The following is an 18,331-nucleotide window of genomic DNA, read 5'->3' on the forward strand; positions in this document are numbered from 1 at the left end:
CACATACCTTATTGCAGGATAACCTGCACGCCATTCCCCCTCTGAAGTTACCTCACTCCTCAGAATATGTGAGAACGGCAGTGGATCTTAGTTACTTCTGCTAAGATCATAGAAACCGCAGGCAGATTCTTCTTCTAATGCTGCCTGAGATAAAATAGTACACTCCGGTACCATTTAAAAATAACAAACTTTTGATTGAAGTTGAAAAACTAACTATAATACACCACTCTCCTCTCACTACCTCCATCTTTGTTGAGAGTTGAAAGAGAATGACTGGATATGGCAGTGAGGGGAGGAGCTATATAGCAGCTCTGCTGTGGGTGATCCTCTTGCAACTTCCTGTTGGGAAGGAGAATATCCCACAAGTAATGGATGATCCGTGGATTGGATACACTTAACAAGAGAAATTCTCGTGCCAAGAATGACGCAATAAATAAAAGCATGTTGCGCCCTTGCGAGCCTAATTTTGCCCATGAAAGAAAAAAACTGTCAATTTGAAAAAAAGGACTATACCCCAGGTAAGACAAATAACTTCCTAAACATGCTTCCCAAACTGAAACTGACAGTTTGCAAAAGGAAATATACATAGAACCGACTCATGGCAAATATAAGTAAAATACATATATTTAAAACTTTATATTAATACATAAAGCGCCAACCCATAGCTGAGAGTGTCTTAAATAAGAAAAACATACTTACCGAAAGACACCCATCCACATATAGCAGATAGCCAACCCAGTACTGAAAAAGTATCAGCAGAGGTAATGGTATATCGTCGATCTGAAAAGGGAGGTAGGAGATGAACCCCTACAACCAATAACAGAGAACCTTTGAAAAGATTTCCCGCGAGGAAAACCATAACATCAGTAGGCTATACTCCCTTCACATCCCTCTGACAAACACTGTACTCTGAGAGGAATTGGGCTTCAAAATGCTTAGAAGAGCTTATCAAGAAATCATAGAAAACAAGCACAAACTTACTTCACCACATCCATAGGAGGCAAAGTTTGTAAAAGTGAATTGTGGGTGTGGTGAGGGGTGTGTTTATAGGCATTTTGAAGTTTGGGAAACTTTGCCCCTCCTGGTAGAATTGTATATCCCATATGTGACTAGCTCATGGACTCTTGCCAATTACATGAAAGAAATGCAAGTCTGTCAAAAGAACTGAGATAAGGTGGCAGTCTGCAGAGGCTTAGATAAAAGGTAATCACAGAGGTAAAAAGTGTATACAGGTGGCCCTCGTTTTACAACGGTTCAATTTACACCGTTTCAGAATAACAACCTTTTTTTCCAGTCATGTGACTACTATTGAAAAGCATTGAGAAGCAGTGCATTTATTAAAATAGCCAGTAGATGGAGCTGTCAGCTTGTGTTGCAGCATAGCCAATCAAGCTGAAATTAATCAGACCTGAGCTATCGAGCAGATTTCAAAGGAACAAGATCTTCCGGTCTATAAATCAGTCCAGATTGAAATGCATAGAAATAACTGCAGAAAAATGCAAGTGAAGTCTGTGTTGTGTGATTATTTTGTTAGGTTTATAATGCTGTTTAGCAAATGTTTTTGTTCATTTAACTTAGTTTAATTATATATTCTGTGTTGATTATTTTATTAGGTTTATAATGCTGTTTAGCATTTAAAGTCTTCATTTCAAAGCTTTAAAAATAATGTATTAGATGTTACTGACAATTTTGAGAAGGGCCTGGAACCTATCTCCCTCACTTCCCATTGACATATATTATAAACTGGGTTTCAATTTACAATGGATTCGATTTACAACCATTCCTTCTGGAACCTAACCCCGGCGTAAACTGAGGGCTACCTGTAAATATAACTGTTGGCTATGAAAAACTGGGGAATGGGAAATAAAAAGGATTATGTATCTTTTTAATCAATGAACATTTTCAAGTAGACTGTCCCTTTAAGTTATTACTGCACAAAATAATCCTCCCTGCTAGTTGTAAGGGGGGAAAACATATAATGAGGAAGACATACATGGTAGAAATGTTCACCATGATTAATGCATGAATCACTGCAAAGTCAACTCTTATATTGGGCATATTCATGTTCTAGTTAATATAGGTGATTGTGGAGAGAAGCACTCTATACTAATCACCTTTGTGCATGCATGTGCTCTCAGAACACTTGTCTTCTGTGGGTGTAGTGGGGCTATATGGCAAGACATTCAAGTCTTTTCATAAAGTTTTGGATATTCTTTTATTTTAGAGCAGGTACAAAACGTAGTGAGAGAAGGGGAAACCATCTAAAATTCTATAAAAGCTAAAAAACACAACAAAAAACTTCAAAACCCGAAAATAGAGTGAAATGAGCAGTTTGTCTAACATTTGTCTATCTCCACTAAATAGTCTACTATTAACCATGTGGTCTAGAATCATCTCCTGCTTACACACTGAATATGAGCGAAACTTACACTTTTTTCTACTTGTATTTACAGCAAAGAAATTGCCATTCTACATCAAAAAGGTAAAAAAAACTTATACAAAATAAACATATAACAAAAGTTCAACTATTTTGAAATTCACATATTCACAAATATGTATTGTGGTAATGACCCTTTATATTTTAACAACGATACTGAAGGAGATCACAAACATTTATAATGCATTGCTCACTGTTACTATATGCATTGTATATATTCTAAAATATGTAAACTATTTGCATCCTTTGTGTGGTTTCTTTTTGTTTATACATGTTCTATGTAGTGCATGAATACCAACTGCAGACCTTAAAAAGAAGAAACAAATCTTATATACAAATAAACAACAGAAGGCCAGCTTCTTTACTCTAAATATTGGCAAGCATCTTTATTCTATTTATTTTTTTGCAAGAGCTAATACCGTAGATAAATAAATATTCCTGCTTGGCTGTGTTTAGGATAAACATACTGTACACCGTTTTTCTGTAGTGTGAGAAGGAATAGAGTGTGTTGGCCATTTTAAGTCATTGCCTTTAGCAAGCAGCAGAGGTTCTCTTTTTGAATAAGATCTAATACGACCATGTAAAAGAAGAAACCAAATGCTCCTTTGTGCCCTTATATTAATACAGACTTATTCTCTTTTAATCGTTTTTTTTTATACAAAGAACGTCTATGAGATTGAGGAAGAGAGTCTGTGTTTTAGCTTCCCTTCTTGGTCCCCTGTAACAAGGAAACAATAAGATCTTTGTGCATAGTAATAGACGTTCTGCTCTCAGCAGCAGAACATCTGGAATGATAGAGGATGCTTGGGGGGTGTGCCCAGCACGTCTTACAGTGACAAAAGTCATCATACAAAGCATCCCTTGCAGACTCGAACAGATAACATTTCTCAGATCTAAGCATTGTAGCCTCCTTGCCTAGTATCTGCTACTCGTACACTATTCTCTGCACAATACTGACTTGTCAAATAGATTAAGCCCAGTAGAGGTTTTTTTTCAGGATTAAAGAAAGTCAGTAGATGTAACTTAGCGTTGGAGAGTATGAACTGTAAACTACTTTCTGGCATCTCTGGGTCTCTTTATTGTCTTATTTCTGTATCGTACAAAATTTCAGGTCTTCCAGCAAAGATAACCAAAGAGAGGAACAGTGCAGTGTTATTTTATGCAAACTCTCAGGCCTTCTAATTCCTCACTTCACTTATTTAATTCAGCATACTTTCCAATAGCACTTACAGGGGTTATCTGTGCTCAGGGGTAGCTCTTATGGAGGACAGAAGGGCTCTGAATGCTGACAGTGGTAATGGGAATGTAGTTATAAATAGGTATCTTCACTCTCTTTGGAGCATAAACTTTCATTTGATTGATGTACTTTGAGTAAGTCTTTCTGGGATTCTTTGGACATAAGAGACTGAACCGGTTCCTGCCGGTGATCTCTGGGCAATTCCTTGCCACTTTCCTCTTTCAAAGTTCCATTCAGTTGGTCCGCTTTGGTCTTGCTCTTTTTCTTTTCTAGCTTTTTTCTCTCTTTAGCCTCCTTTTCTTTCTCTCTAAACTCCTTTGCACGTAGCTTTTCCTGTTCTTTCTCTGCTTGCTTCTGTTCCTTGGTCTTTTTCACTAGAGCAGTGTCAGTAGGGAGGATGATGGAGGGAGAGTGCGCCAGTAACTTACGACTTTGTGGTTCAGTGTCAGAAATGGCTTTTGCACCATGCAAACGTGGGGGAGACTTGCACTGCAGCTCCCCGTACTCTTCTTTCCATTTTTTCAGCTGGATCAGGTGCTCTCGTTCCACGTCCCGCTCTGTAATCGCCAATTCTACAATCTGAAATAAGGGGGGGGGGGGGGGACAGAGGATAATTAATTTATAAAGATTATTTCTAGGTAAAACTTGCCTCAAGAAATAATCTATTTAGGAGACACTTATTAAGAGCAGTTTGTTGAATAATATAAAATAAAATTAATTGTCGCTAACACAAGATATTAAATAAATGATATATTGATGTGTACCACAAAAACAAGCAGTAAGAATTTGTATGCATAAGGAAATTCTGTATATTAGATTGGATATAACTTAAAAACATAATTTATGCTTACCTGATAAATTTATTTCTCTTGTAGTGTATCCAGTCCACGGATCATCCATTACTTGTGGGATAGTCTCCTTCCCAACAGGAAGTTGCAAGAGGATCACCCACAGCAGAGCTGCTATATAGCTCCTCCCCTCACTGCCATATCCAGTCATTCGACCGAAACAAGACGAGAAAGGAGGAACCATAGGGCGCAGTGGTGACTGTAGTTTAATTAAAATTTAGACCTGCCTTAAAAGGACAGGGCGGGCCGTGGACTGGATACACTACAAGAGAAAAAAATTTATCAGGTAAGCATAAATTATGTTTTCTCTTGTTAAGTGTATCCAGTCCACGGATCATCCATTACTTGTGGGATACCAATACCAAAGCTAAAGTACACGGATGATGGGAGGGACAAGGCAGGAACTTAAACGGAAGGAACCACTGCCTGTAGAACCTTTCTCCCAAAAACAGCCTCCGAAGAAGCAAAAGTGTCAAATTTGTAAAATTTTGAAAAGGTGTGAAGCGAAGACCAAGTCGCAGCCTTGCAAATTTGTTCAACAGAGGCCTCATTTTTAAAGGCCCAGGTGGAAGCCACAGCTCTAGTAGAATGAGCTGTAATCCTTTCAGGGGGCTGCTGTCCAGCAGTCTCATAGGCTATGCGTATTATACTCCGAAGCCAAAAGGAGAGAGAGGTTGCCGAAGCTTTTTGACCTCTCCTCTGTCCAGAGTAAACGACAAACAGGGCAGATGTTTGACGAAAATCTTTAGTAGCCTGTAAGTAAAACTTCAAGGCACGACGGACTACGTCCAGATTATGCAAAAGACGTTCCTTCTTTGAAGAAGGATTAGGACACAATGATGGAACAACAATCTCTTGATTGATATTCCTGTTAGAAACCACCTTAGGTAAAAACCCAGGATTGGTACGCAGAACTACCTTGTCTGAATGAAAAATCAGATAAGGAGAATCACAATGTAAGGCAGATAACTCAGAGACTCTTCGAGCCGAGGAAATAGCCATCAAAAACAGAACTTTCCAAGATAAAAGTTTAATATCAATGGAATGAAGGGGTTCAAACGGAACTCCCTGAAGAACTTTAAGAACCAAGTTTAAGCTCCACGGGGGAGCAACAGTTTTAAACAAAGGCTCAATCCTAACCAAAGCCTGACAAAATGCCTGGACGTCTGGAACTTCTGCCAGACGCTTGTGCAAAAGAATAGACAGAGCAGAGATCTGTCCTTTTAAAGAAATAGCTGATAAGCCTTTGTCCAAACCCTCTTGGAGAAAGGACAATATCCTAGGAATCCTAACCTTACTCCATGAGTAACTCTTGGATTTACACCAATAAAGATATTTACGCCATATCTTATGGTAGATTTTTCTGGTGACAGGCTTCCGAGCCTGTATTAAGGTATCAATGACTGACTCGGAGAAGCCACGCCTTGATAGAATCAAGCGTTCAATCTCCATGCAGTCAGTCTCAGAGAAATTAGATTTGGATGATTGAAAGGACCTTGTATTAGAAGGTCCTGCCTCAGAGGCAGAGTCCATGGTGGAAGAGATGACATGTCCACTAGGTCTGCATACCAGGTCCTGCGTGGCCACGCAGGCGCTATCAGAATCACTGATGCTCTCTCCGGTTTGATTTTGGAAATCAGTCGAGGGAGCAGAGGAAACGGTGGAAACACATAGGCCAGGTTGAAGAACCAAGGAGCTGCTAGAGCATCTGTCAGCGTTGCTCCCGGGTCCCTGGACCTGGATCCGTAACAAGGAAGCTTGGCGTTCTGGCGAGACGCCATGAGATCCAGTTCTGGTTTGCCCCAACGATGGACCAGTTGAGCAAACACCTCCGGATGGAGTTCCCACTCCCCCGGATGAAAAGTCTGACGACTTAGAAAATCCGCCTCCCAGTTCTCTACGCCTGGGATGTGGATCGCTGACAGGTGGCAAGAGTGAGACTTCTAACATCGCTAGGGAACTCATGGTTCCCCCTTGATGGTTGATGTAAGCCACAGTCGTGATGTTGTCTGACTGAAATCTGATGAACCTCAGTGTTGCTAACTGAGGCCAAGCTAGAAGAGCATTGAATATTGCTCTTAACTCCAGAATATTTATTGGGAGGAGTTTCTCCTCCTGAGTCCACGATCCCTGAGCCTTCAGGGAGTTCCAGACTGCACCCCAACCTAGAAGGCTGGCATCTGTTGTTACAATCGTCCAATCTGGCCTTCGAAAGGTCATACCCTTGGACAGATGGACCCGAGAAAGCCACCAGAGAAGAGAATCTCTGGTCTCTTGATCCAGATTTAGTAGAGGGGACAAATCTGAGTAATCCCCATTCCACTGACTTAGCATGCATAATTGCAGCGGTCTGAGATGCAGGCGCGCAAATGGCACTATGTCCATTGCCGCTACCATTAAGCCGATTACCTCCATGCACTGAGCCACCGCAGGGCGCGGAGTGGAGTGAAGAACACGGCAAGCATTTAGAAGTTTTGATAACCTGGACTCCGTCAGGTAAATTTTCATTTCTACAGAATCTATAAGAGTCCCTAGGAAGGAAACCCTTGTGAGAGGAGATAGAGAACTCTTTTCTTCGTTCACTTTCCACCCATGCGACCTCAGAAATGCCAGAACTATCTCTGTATGAGACTTGGCAATTTGAAAGCTTGACGCCTGTATCAGGATGTCATCTAGATACGGAGCCACCGCTAAGCCTCGCGGTCTTAGAACTGCCAGAAGTGAGCCCAGAACCTTTGTAAAAATTCTCGGGGCAGTGGCCAACCCGAAGGGAAGGAATACAAATTGGTAATGCCTGTCTAGAAAGGCAAACCTTAGGAACCGATGATGATCTTTGTGAATCGGTATGTGAAGGTAGGCATCCTTTAAGTCCACTGTGGTCATGTACTGACCCTCTTGGATCATGGGTAGGATGGTCCGAATAGTTTCCATTTTGAATGATGGAACTCTGAGGAATTTGTTTAAGATCTTTAGATCCAAGATTGGTCTGAAGGTTCCCTCTTTCTTGGGAACCACAAACAGATTTGAATAAAATCCCTGTCCTTGTTCCGTCCACGGAACTGGATGGATCACTCCCATTAATAGGAGGTCTTGCACACAGCTTAGGAATGCCTCTTTCTTTATCTGGTTTGCTGATAACCTTGAAAGATGAAATCTCCCTTGTGGAGGAGAAGCTTTGAAGTCCAGAAGATATCCCTGAGATATGATCTCCAACGCCCAGGGATCCTGAACATCTCTTGCCCACGCCTGGGCGAAGAGAGAAAGTCTGCCCCCCACTAGATCTGTTTCCGGATAGGGGGGCGTTCCTTCATGCTGTCTTGGGGGCAGCAGCAGGCTTTCTGGCCTGCTTGCCCTTGTTCCAGGACTGGTTAGGTTTCCAGGCCTGTCTGGAATGAGCAACAGTTCCCTCTTGTTTTGAAGCGGAGGAAGTTGATGCTGCTCCTGCCTTGAAATTTCGAAAGGCACGAAAATTAGACTGTTTGGCCTTTGATTTGGCCCTGTCCTGAGGAAGGGTATGACCCTTGCCTCCAGTAATGTCAGCAATAATTTCCTTCAAGCCAGGCCCGAATAAGGTCTGCCCCTTGAAAGGAATGTTGAGTAATTTAGACTTTGAAGTCACGTCATCTGACCAGGATTTAAGCCATAGCGCCCTACGCGCCTGGATGGAGAATCCGGAATTCTTAGCCGTTAGTTTAGTCAAATGAACAATGGCATCAGAAACAAATGAGTTAGCTAGCTTAAGCATTCTAAGCTTGTCAATAATTTCATTCAATGGAGCTGTCTGGATGGCCTCTTCCAGGGCCTCAAACCAGAATGCCGCCGTAGCAGTGACAGGCGCAATGCATGCAAGGGGCTGTAAAATAAAACCTTGTTGAATAAACATTTTCTTAAGGTAACCCTCCAATTTTTTATCCATTGGATCTGAAAAAGCACAACTGTCCTCAACCGGGATAGTGGTACGCTTTGCTAAAGTAGAAACTGCTCCCTCCACTTTAGGGACCGCCTGCCATAAGTCCCGTGTAGTGGCATCTATTGGAAACATTTTTCTAAATATAGGAGGTGGGGAAAAGGGCACACCGGGTCTATCCCACTCCTTGCTAATAATTTCTGTAAGCCTTTTAGGTATAGGAAAAACGTCAGTACACACCGGCAACGCATAGTATCTATCCAGCCTACACAATTTCTCTGGAATTGCAACTGTGTTACAGTCATTCAGAGCAGCTAATACCTCCCCAAGCAATACACGGAGGTTCTCAAGCTTAAATTAAAAATTAGAAATCTCTGAATCAGGTTTCCCCGAGTCAGAGATGTCACCCACAGACTGAAGCTCTCCGTCCTCATGTTCTGCATACTGTGACGCAGTATCAGACATGGCTCTAACAGCATTTGCGCGCTCTGTATCTCTCCTAACCCCAGAGCTATCGCGCTTGCCTTTTAATTCAGGCAATCTAGATAATACCTCTGACAGGGTATTATTCATGATTGCAGCCATGTCCTGCAAGGTAATCGCTATTGGCCTCCTTGATGTAATTGGCGCCATATTAGCGTGCGTCCCCTGAGCGGGAGGCGAAGGGTCTGACACGTGGGGAGAGTTAGTCAGCATAACTTCCCCCTCGACAGAACCCTCTGGTGATAATTCTTTTATAGATAAAGACTGATCTTTACTGTTTAAGGTGAAATCAATACATTTAGTACACATTCTCCTATGGGGCTCCACCATGGCTTTCAAACATAATGAACAAGTAGGTTCCTCTGCGTCAGACATGTTTAAACAGACTAGCAATGAGACTAGCAAGCTTGGAAAACACTTTAAAACAAGTTTACAAGCAATATAAAAAACGTTACTGCGCCTTTAAGAGACACAAATTTTCCCAAATTTTGAAATAACAGTGAAAAAATGCAGTTACACTAACAAAATTTTTACAGTGTATGTAATAAGTTAGCAGAGCATTGCACCCACTTGCAAATGGATGATTAACCCCTTAATACCAAAAACGGAATAACAAATGACAAAAACGTTTTTTAAACAGTCACAACAACTGCCACAGCTCTACTGTGGCTTTTTACCTCCCTCAATATGACTTTTGAAGCCTTTTGAGCCCTTCAGAGAAGTCCTGGATCATGCAGGAAGAAGCTGGATGTCTGTGTCTGAAATTTTTGCTGTGCAAAAAAACGCCAAAATAGGCCCCTCCCACTCATATTACAACAGTGGGAAGCCTCAGGGAACTGTTTCTAGGCAAAATTCAAGCCAGCCATGTGGAAAAAACTAGGCCCCAATAAGTTTTATCACCAAACATATGTAAAAAATGATTAAACATGCCAGCAAACGTTTTAAAATACACTTTTATAAGAGTATGTATCTCTATTAATAAGCCTGATACCAGTCGCTATCACTGCATTTAAGGCTTTACTTACATTACTTCGGTATCAGCAGCATTTTCTAGCAAATTCCATCCCTAGAAAAATATTTTAACTGCACATACCTTATTACAGGAAAACCTGCACGCTATTCCCCCTCTGAAGTTACCTCACTCCTCAGAATATGTGAGAACAGCAAAGGATCTTAGTTACTTCTGCTAAGATCATAGAAAACGCAGGCAGATTCTTCTCTAAATACTGCCTGAGATAAACAGTACACTCCGGTACCATTTAAAAATAACAAACTTTTGATTGAAGAAATAAACTAAGTATAAAACACCACAGTCCTCTTACGACCTCCATCTTAGTTGAGAGTTGCAAGAGAATGACTGGATATGGCAGTGAGGGGAGGAGCTATATAGCAGCTCTGCTGTGGGTGATCCTCTTGCAACTTCCTGTTGGGAAGGAGAATATCCCACAAGTAATGGATGATCCGTGGACTGGATACACTTAACAAGAGAAAACAGACTTTCTGACAAAGAAATAAAAAGCATTAGGTTATGTTTGTGGTTGAAGATTTTGCTGCCAACACCACTGAATGCAAAAGGTATCCCTGCTAAGAGCCTTCGACCTGCTGTACACTGAGGGAGTGTATGTATCTCAATGTTAAAGCTCTTTACCTGTCTTTTTTTTCCTAACACCTACGATCTCATATATTTGAGCCCTTATAACTTGTGTGCAATATTTTTTTAAAAAAAATTTATTAGATGTTTTCTGAGTGTAAGTGTACTTTCTAATGTATTTTTGATGTGTTTAGTGACACTTTGTTTTGCAAAAAACAGTTAACCAGAGGACGCGGTAATCATTTTAACGTAAATTGCAATAGCGCTCAAGCAATCGTGTTTACTTTCAACTTGTAATACCAACGGTAACCCCGACGCGCACAAACATTTGCGCTCCACTTGTAATCTGGCCCTTTATACTTAATTTATCATGTAATTTAAACAACTGGTAAATTAGTCTACAACTGGTAAACTGTGTATTGGGTAAAATGGTGTCAAAAACTTGCATTCATATAACCTAGAGGGCCCAATATAGTATGTTTGGGCAGTAATGCAGTTGGAAAAAAAAATCTTATGCAGGTAAAACCTCACATTTATCAAATCTCAGTCTAGTAAAACATGTTTGTTTTACATCAGAGCATCAAAGTGCATTCTGGTTTATTCTTAGCTTAAGCTTAGTAACAACAAATACACTAATGGGATTTAAGAATGCTTGGAATAAGCAATCCTAAGGGTTCATTAAGCTTACACTTCAAAATATATGTGGAAACTATATGGGCTTTATGACTCTGCTGTTTAAACATATTATACAAGGAGAGTATTTTCAAATATGGAAACACATTAGAACAAAACATAATTTATGCTTACCTGATAAATTCCTTTCTTCTGTTGTGTGATCAGTCCACGGGTCATCATTACTTCTGGGATATTATCTGCTCCCCTACAGGAAGTGCAAGAGGATTCACCCAGCAGAGTTGCTATATAGCTCCTCCCCTCTACGTCACCTCCAGTCATTCGACCAAAGACCAACGAGAAAGGAGAAGCCAAGGGTGTAGTGGTGACTGGATTATAATTTAAAAAAAATATTTACCTGCCTTAAAAAACAGGGCGGGCCGTGGACTGATCACACAACAGAAGAAAGGAATTTATCAGGTAAGCATAAATTATGTTTTCTTCTGTTATGTGTGATCAGTCCACGGGTCATCATTACTTCTGGGATACCAATACCAAAGCAAAAGTACACGGATGACGGGAGGGATAGGCAGGCTCATTATACAGAAGGAACCACTGCCTGAAGAACCTTTCTCCCAAAAATAGCCTCCGAAGAAGCAAAAGTGTCAAATTTGTAAAATTTGGAAAAAGTATGAAGCGAAGACCAAGTTGCAGCCTTGCAAATCTGTTCAACAGAGGCCTCATTCTTAAAGGCCCAAGTGGAAGCCACAGCTCTAGTAGAATGAGCTGTAATTCTTTCAGGAGGCTGCTGTCCAGCAGTCTCATAGGCTAAACGAATTATGCTACGAAGCCAGAAAGAGAGAGAGGTAGCCGAAGCCTTATGACCTCTCCTCTGACCAGAGTACACGACAAACAGGGAAGACGTTTGTCGAAAATCCTTAGTTGCCTGCAAGTAGAACTTGAGGGCACGAACTACATCCAGATTGTGTAGAAGACGTTCCTTCTTTGAAGAAGGATTTGGACACAAGGATGGAACAACAATCTCTTGATTGATATTCCTGTTAGTGACTACCTTAGGTAAGAACCCAGGTTTAGTACGCAGAACTACCTTGTCTGAGTGAAAGATCAGATAAGGAGAATCACAATGTAAGGCTGATAACTCAGAGACTCTTCGAGCCGAGGAAATAGCCATTAAAAATAGAACTTTCCAAGATAACAATTTTATATCAATGGAATGAAGGGGTTCAAACGGAACACCCTGTAAAACGTTAAGAACTAAGTTTAAACTCCATGGCGGAGCAACAGTTTTAAACACAGGCTTGATCCTAGCTAAAGCCTGACAAAAGGCCTGGACGTCTGGATTTTCTGACAGACGCCTGTGAAACAAGATGGACAGAGCTGAGATCTGTCCCTTTAATGAGCTAGCCGATAAACCCTTTTCTAAACCTTCTTGTAGAAAAGACAATATCCTAGGAATCCTAACCTTACTCCAGGAGTAATCTTTGGATTCACACCAGTATAGGTATTTACGCCATATCTTATGGTAAATCCTTCTGGTAACAGGCTTCCTAGCCTGTATCAGGGTATCAATAACCGACTCAGAAAAACCACGTTTTGATAAAATCAAGCGTTCAATTTCCAAGCAGTCAGCTTCAGAGAAGTTAGATTTTGATGTTTGAATGGACCCTGAATCAGAAGGTCCTGTCTTAGAGGTAGAGACCAAGGCGGACAGGATGACATGTCCACTAGATCTGCATACCAAGTCCTGCGTGGCCATGCAGGCGCTATTAGAATCACTGATGCTCTCTCCTGTTTGATTTTGGCAATCAATCGAGGAAGCAGCGGGAAGGGTGGAAACACATAAGCCATCCTGAAGTTCCAAGGTGCTGTCAAAGCATCTATCAGAACCGCTCCCGGATCCCTGGATCTGGATCCGTAGCGAGGAAGTTTGGCGTTCTGGCGAGACGCCATGAGATCTATCTCTGGTTTGCCCCAACGTCGAAGTATTTGGGCAAAGACCTCCGGATGAAGTTCCCACTCCCCCGGATGAAAAGTCTGGCGACTCAAGAAATCCGCCTCCCAGTTCTCCACTCCCGGGATGTGGATTGCTGACAGGTGGCAAGAGTGAGACTCTGCCCAGCAAATTATCTTTGATACTTCCATCATTGCTAGGGAGCTTCTTGTCCCTCCCTGATGGTTGATGTAAGCTACAGTCGTGATGTTGTCCGACTGAAACCTGATGAACCCCCGAGTTTTTAACTGGGGCCAAGCTAGAAGGGCATTGAGAACTGCTCTCAATTCCAGAATGTTTATTGGCAGGAGACTTTCCTCCTGACTCCATTGTCCCTGAGCCTTCAGAGAATTCCAGACAGCGCCCCAACCTAGTAGGCTGGCGTCTGTTGTTACAATTGTCCAGTCCGGCCTGCTGAATGGCATCCCCCTGGACAGATGTGGCCGAGAAAGCCACCATAGAAGAGAGTTTCTGGTCTCTTGATCCAGATTCAGAGTGGGGGACAAATCTGAGTAATCCCCATTCCACTGACTCAGCATGCACAATTGCAGCGGTCTGAGATGTAGGCGTGCAAAGGGTACTATGTCCATTGCTGCTACCATTAAGCCGATCACCTCCATGCATTGAGCTACTGACGGGAGTTGAATGGAATGAAGGACACGGCATGCATTTAGAAGCTTTGTTAATCTGTCTTCTGTCAGATAAATCTTCATTTCTACAGAATCTATAAGAGTCCCCAGGAATGGAACTCTTGTGAGAGGAAAGAGAGAACTCTTCTTTTCGTTCACTTTCCATCCATGCGACCTTAGAAATGCCAGAACTAACTCTGTATGAGACTTGGCAGTTTGAAAGCTTGAAGCTTGTATCAGAATGTCGTCTAGGTACGGAGCTACCGAAATTCCTCGCGGTCTTAGTACCGCCAGAAGGGCACCCAGAACCTTTGTGAAGATTCTTGGAGCCGTAGCCAATCCGAATGGAAGGGCTACAAACTGGTAATGCCTGTTTAAGAAGGCAAACCTTAGATACCGGTAATGATCTTTGTGAATCGGTATGTGAAGGTAAGCATCCTTTAAATCCACTGTGGTCATGTACTGACCCTTTTGGATCATGGGTAAGATAGTCCGAATAGTTTCCATTTTGAACGATGGAACTCTTAGGAATTTGTTTAGGATCTTTAAATCCAAGATTGGCCTGAAAGTTCCCTCTTTTTTGGGAACCACAAACAGGTTTGAGTAAAACCCTTGTCCTTGTTCCGACCGCGGAACCGGATGGATCACTCCCATTAATAATAGATCTTGTACACAGCGTAGAAACGCGTCTTTCTTTATTTGGTTTGTTGACAACCTTGACAGATGAAATCTCCCTCTTGGGGGAGAGAATTTGAAGTCTAGAAGGTATCCCTGAGATATGATCTCTAGCGCCCAGGGATCCTGGACATCTCTTGCCCAAGCCTGGGCGAAGAGAGAGAGTCTGCCCCCCACTAGATCCGGTCCCGGATCGGGGGCCCTCGGTTCATGCTGTCTTAGGGGCAGCAGCAGGTTTCCTGGCCTGCTTGCCCTTATTCCAGGACTGGTTAGGTTTCCAGCCTTGTCTGTAACGAGCAACAGCTCCTTCCTGTTTTGGTGCAGTGGAAGTTGATGCTGTTCCTGATTTGAAATTCCGAAAGGGACGAAAATTAGACTGTCTAGCCTTAGCTTTGGCTTTGTCTTGAGGTAGAGCGTGGCCCTTACCTCCTGTAATGTCAGCAATAATTTCTTTCAAACCGGGCCCAAATAAAGTTTGCCCCTTGAAAGGTATATTAAGTAATTTGGACTTAGAAGTTACATCAGCCGACCAGGATTTTAGCCACAGAGCCCTACGTGCCTGAATGGCGAATCCTGAATTCTTAGCCGTAAGTTTGGTTAAATGTACTACGGCCTCCGAAATAAATGAATTAGCTAGTTTAAGGACTCTAAGCCTGTCCGTAATGTCGTCCAGCGTAGCTGAACTAAGGTTCTCTTCCAGAGACTCAATCCAAAATGCTGCCGCAGCCGTAATCGGCGCGATGCATGCAAGGGGTTGTAATATAAAACCTTGTTGAACAAACATTTTCTTAAGGTAACCCTCTAATTTTTTATCCATAGGATCTGAAAAAGCACAGCTATCCTCCACCGGGATAGTGGTGCGCTTAGCTAAAGTAGAAACTGCTCCCTCCACCTTAGGGACCGTTTGCCATAAGTCCCGTGTGGTGGCGTCTATTGGAAACATCTTTCTAAATATTGGAGGGGGTGAGAACGGCACACCGGGTCTATCCCACTCCTTAGTAACAATTTCAGTTAATCTCTTAGGTATAGGAAAAACGTCAGTACTCGCCGGTACCGCAAAGTATTTATCCAACCTACACATTTTCTCTGGTATTGCAACAGTGTTACAATCGTTAAGAGCCGCTAAGACCTCCCCTAGCTTAATACACGGAGGTTTTCCAATTTAAATTTAAAATTTGAAATATCTGAATCCAATCTGCTTGGATCAGAACCGTCACCTACAGAATGAAGCTCTCCGTCCTCATGCTCTGCAAGCTGTGACGCAGTATCAGACATGGCCCTAGAATTATCAGCGCACTCTGTTCTCACCCCAGAGTGATCACGCTTGCCTCTTAGTTCTGGTAATTTAGCCAAAACTTCAGTCATGACAGTAGCCATATCTTGTAATGTTATCTGTAATGGCTGCCCAGATGTACTAGGCGCCATAATATCACGCACCTCCCGGGCGGGAGATGCAGGTACTGACACGTGAGGCGAGTTAGTCGGCATAACTCTCCCCTCGCTGATTGGTGAAATTTGTTCAATTTGTACAGATTGGCTTTTATTTAAAGTAGCATCAATACAGTTAGTACATAAATTTCTATTGGGCTCCACCTTGGCATTGGAACAAATGACACAGGTATCTTCCTCTGAATCAGACATGTTTAACACACTAGCAATAAACATGCAACTCGGTTACAATCTTATTTAACAAAAACGTACTGTGCCTCAAGAAGCACTAAACGATTAAATGACAGTTGAAATAATGAACTGAAAAACAGTTATAGCATCACTCTTTAAAAACAACACAACTTTTTAGCAAAGGTTTGTTCCCATTAGTAAAGTAACACTAATTAAATTTTAAACATAAAAATTACAGAGCAACGTTTTAAATCACAGTCACTATATAAGTCTCACAGCTCTGCTGAGAGAATCTACCTCCCTTCAAAGAAGTTTGAAGACCCCTGAGTTCTGTTAGAGATGAACCGGATCATGCAGAAAATTCAACAGTAACTGACTGGAAATTTTTGATGCGTAGCAAAGAGCGCCAAAAACGGCCCCTCCCTCTCACACACAGCAGTGAGAGAGAAACGAAACTGTCATAATTAAAACAAGCAAACTGCCAAGTGGAAAAATAATGCCCAAATATTTATTCACTCAGTACCTCATTAATGCAAACGATTCTACATTCCAGCAAAAACGTTTAACATAAAAAATACCTATTAAAAGGTTTAATGTACTTTTACAGAGTAATTCCGGTGAAATACCATCCCCAGAATACTAAAGTGTAGAGTATACATACATGTTCATTATAACGGTATGGCAGGATTTTCTCATCAATTCCATTCAGAAAATAAAAACTGCTACATACCTCAATGCAGATTCAACTGCCCGCTGTCCCCTGATCTGAAGTTTTTACCTCCCTCAGATGGCCGAGAAACAGCAATATGATCTTAACTACTCCGGTTAAAATCATAAGAAAAACTCTGGTAGATTCTTCTTCAAACTCTGCCAGAGAGGTAATAACACGCTCCGGTGCTATTGTAAAATAACAAACTTTTGATTGAAGTTCTAAAAAACTAAGTATAATCACCATAGTCCTCTCACACCTCCTATCTAGTCTTTGGGTGCAAGAGAATGACTGGAGGTGACGTAGAGGGGAGGAGCTATATAGCAACTCTGCTGGGTGAATCCTCTTGCACTTCCTGTAGGGGAGCAGATAATATCCCAGAAGTAATGATGACCCGTGGACTGATCACACATAACAGAAGAAAAGGTTATTATTTTCTTTAGTTAGATAGTACCCCTGAAATACCATGGCATTTTTACTTATCCCAAAAAAAATGTAAGTATGATTTTTTTAGATGGAAAATGGAAAGTTGGCTGCTGTACTGGTGTCAAACATAATGGTTTATGTCCCATCATGAATAGCTATTGAACCTGAAGACCTAGTATTTCATACTCTGTAGTCACTTTGCAGATCAGAATTTATTTGGATGTGTAAACAAGAATTATTCTCACCTCTGGAATTAGGAAATTCTCCAGCATATATTTAGGGTCAATGGACTTCAGTTTCTCCATGGTCTCATACTGGCCTTGACAGGATTTAAGTTTCTCAGAGGAGCCAAGTGAATATTTTAGAAGAACCAGAGCCACCCGAAAAATGATCTTTACACCTGAGGGAGGGGGGAAAAAAAAAAAAAAAAGTTGTCTCAAAAATCATTCAATGAACAAGAAAGCAGCATGTTTGGATGATGAAAGATATGTTACAATACACCGAACTCTGCTACATGCACTTGCCGGCTAACCAGCAGGCAAAAAACAATATCGAACAAGATTTATCAAGCACAAGGAGAATTCTCCAAGTAATTCTCCTTTGGGTTCTTCTTAACTTGCCTTTAGAGAAGCACATCTGTGAGCTCAAAATTTTTTTTGCTCTTCTTAAAGGGACACTGTACCCAAAAAATTTCTTTCTTGATTCAGATTGAGCATGCAATTTTAAGCAACTTTCTAATTTACTCCTATTATCAAATTTTCTTCATTCTCTTGGTATCTTTATTTGAAATGCACAAATGTAAGTTTAGATGCCGGCCCATTTTTGGTGAACAACCTGGGTTGTCCTTGCTGATTGGTGGATAAATTCATCCACCAATAAAAAAGTGCTGTCCAGAGTACTGAAACCAAAAAAAAAGCTTAGATGCCTTCTTTTTCAAATAAAGATAGCAAGAGAATGAAGAAAAATTGATAATAGGAGCAAATTAGAAAGTTGCTTAAAATTGCATGCTCTTTCTGAATTACAAAAGAAAAAATTTGGGTTCAGTGTCCCTTTAATGGGCGAGCTGAGGAGATGTAAAGATACAATTCTCCAGTCGGATTAGTATCTGCACCTTATCTATCAATGAAAATAATCAACTATTCTTTA

At 41.4% G+C, this 18,331-nt stretch overlaps 1 protein-coding gene across 1 annotated transcript in view; it reads right to left on the minus strand.

Annotated features, from left to right (window-relative positions):
• Nucleotides 1–2,794: 2,794 nt before the first annotated feature.
• TBC1D10A (TBC1 domain family member 10A) overlaps nt 2,795–18,331 on the minus strand; it is a 162,204-nt gene continuing 146,667 nt past the window's right edge. The window contains exons 8-9 of the mRNA XM_053702201.1: nt 17,431–17,585; nt 2,795–4,253 (exon numbers count right to left, since the gene is read on the minus strand). Coding sequence (XP_053558176.1) covers nt 3,747–4,253; nt 17,431–17,585 — 662 coding nt within the window. The 3' untranslated portion in view covers nt 2,795–3,746. The remainder of the gene's footprint in view (nt 4,254–17,430; nt 17,586–18,331) is intronic.

The sequence above is a fragment of the Bombina bombina genome, chromosome 2, assembly GCF_027579735.1.
Source record: "Bombina bombina isolate aBomBom1 chromosome 2, aBomBom1.pri, whole genome shotgun sequence".
Taxonomy (NCBI): domain Eukaryota; kingdom Metazoa; phylum Chordata; class Amphibia; order Anura; family Bombinatoridae; genus Bombina; species Bombina bombina.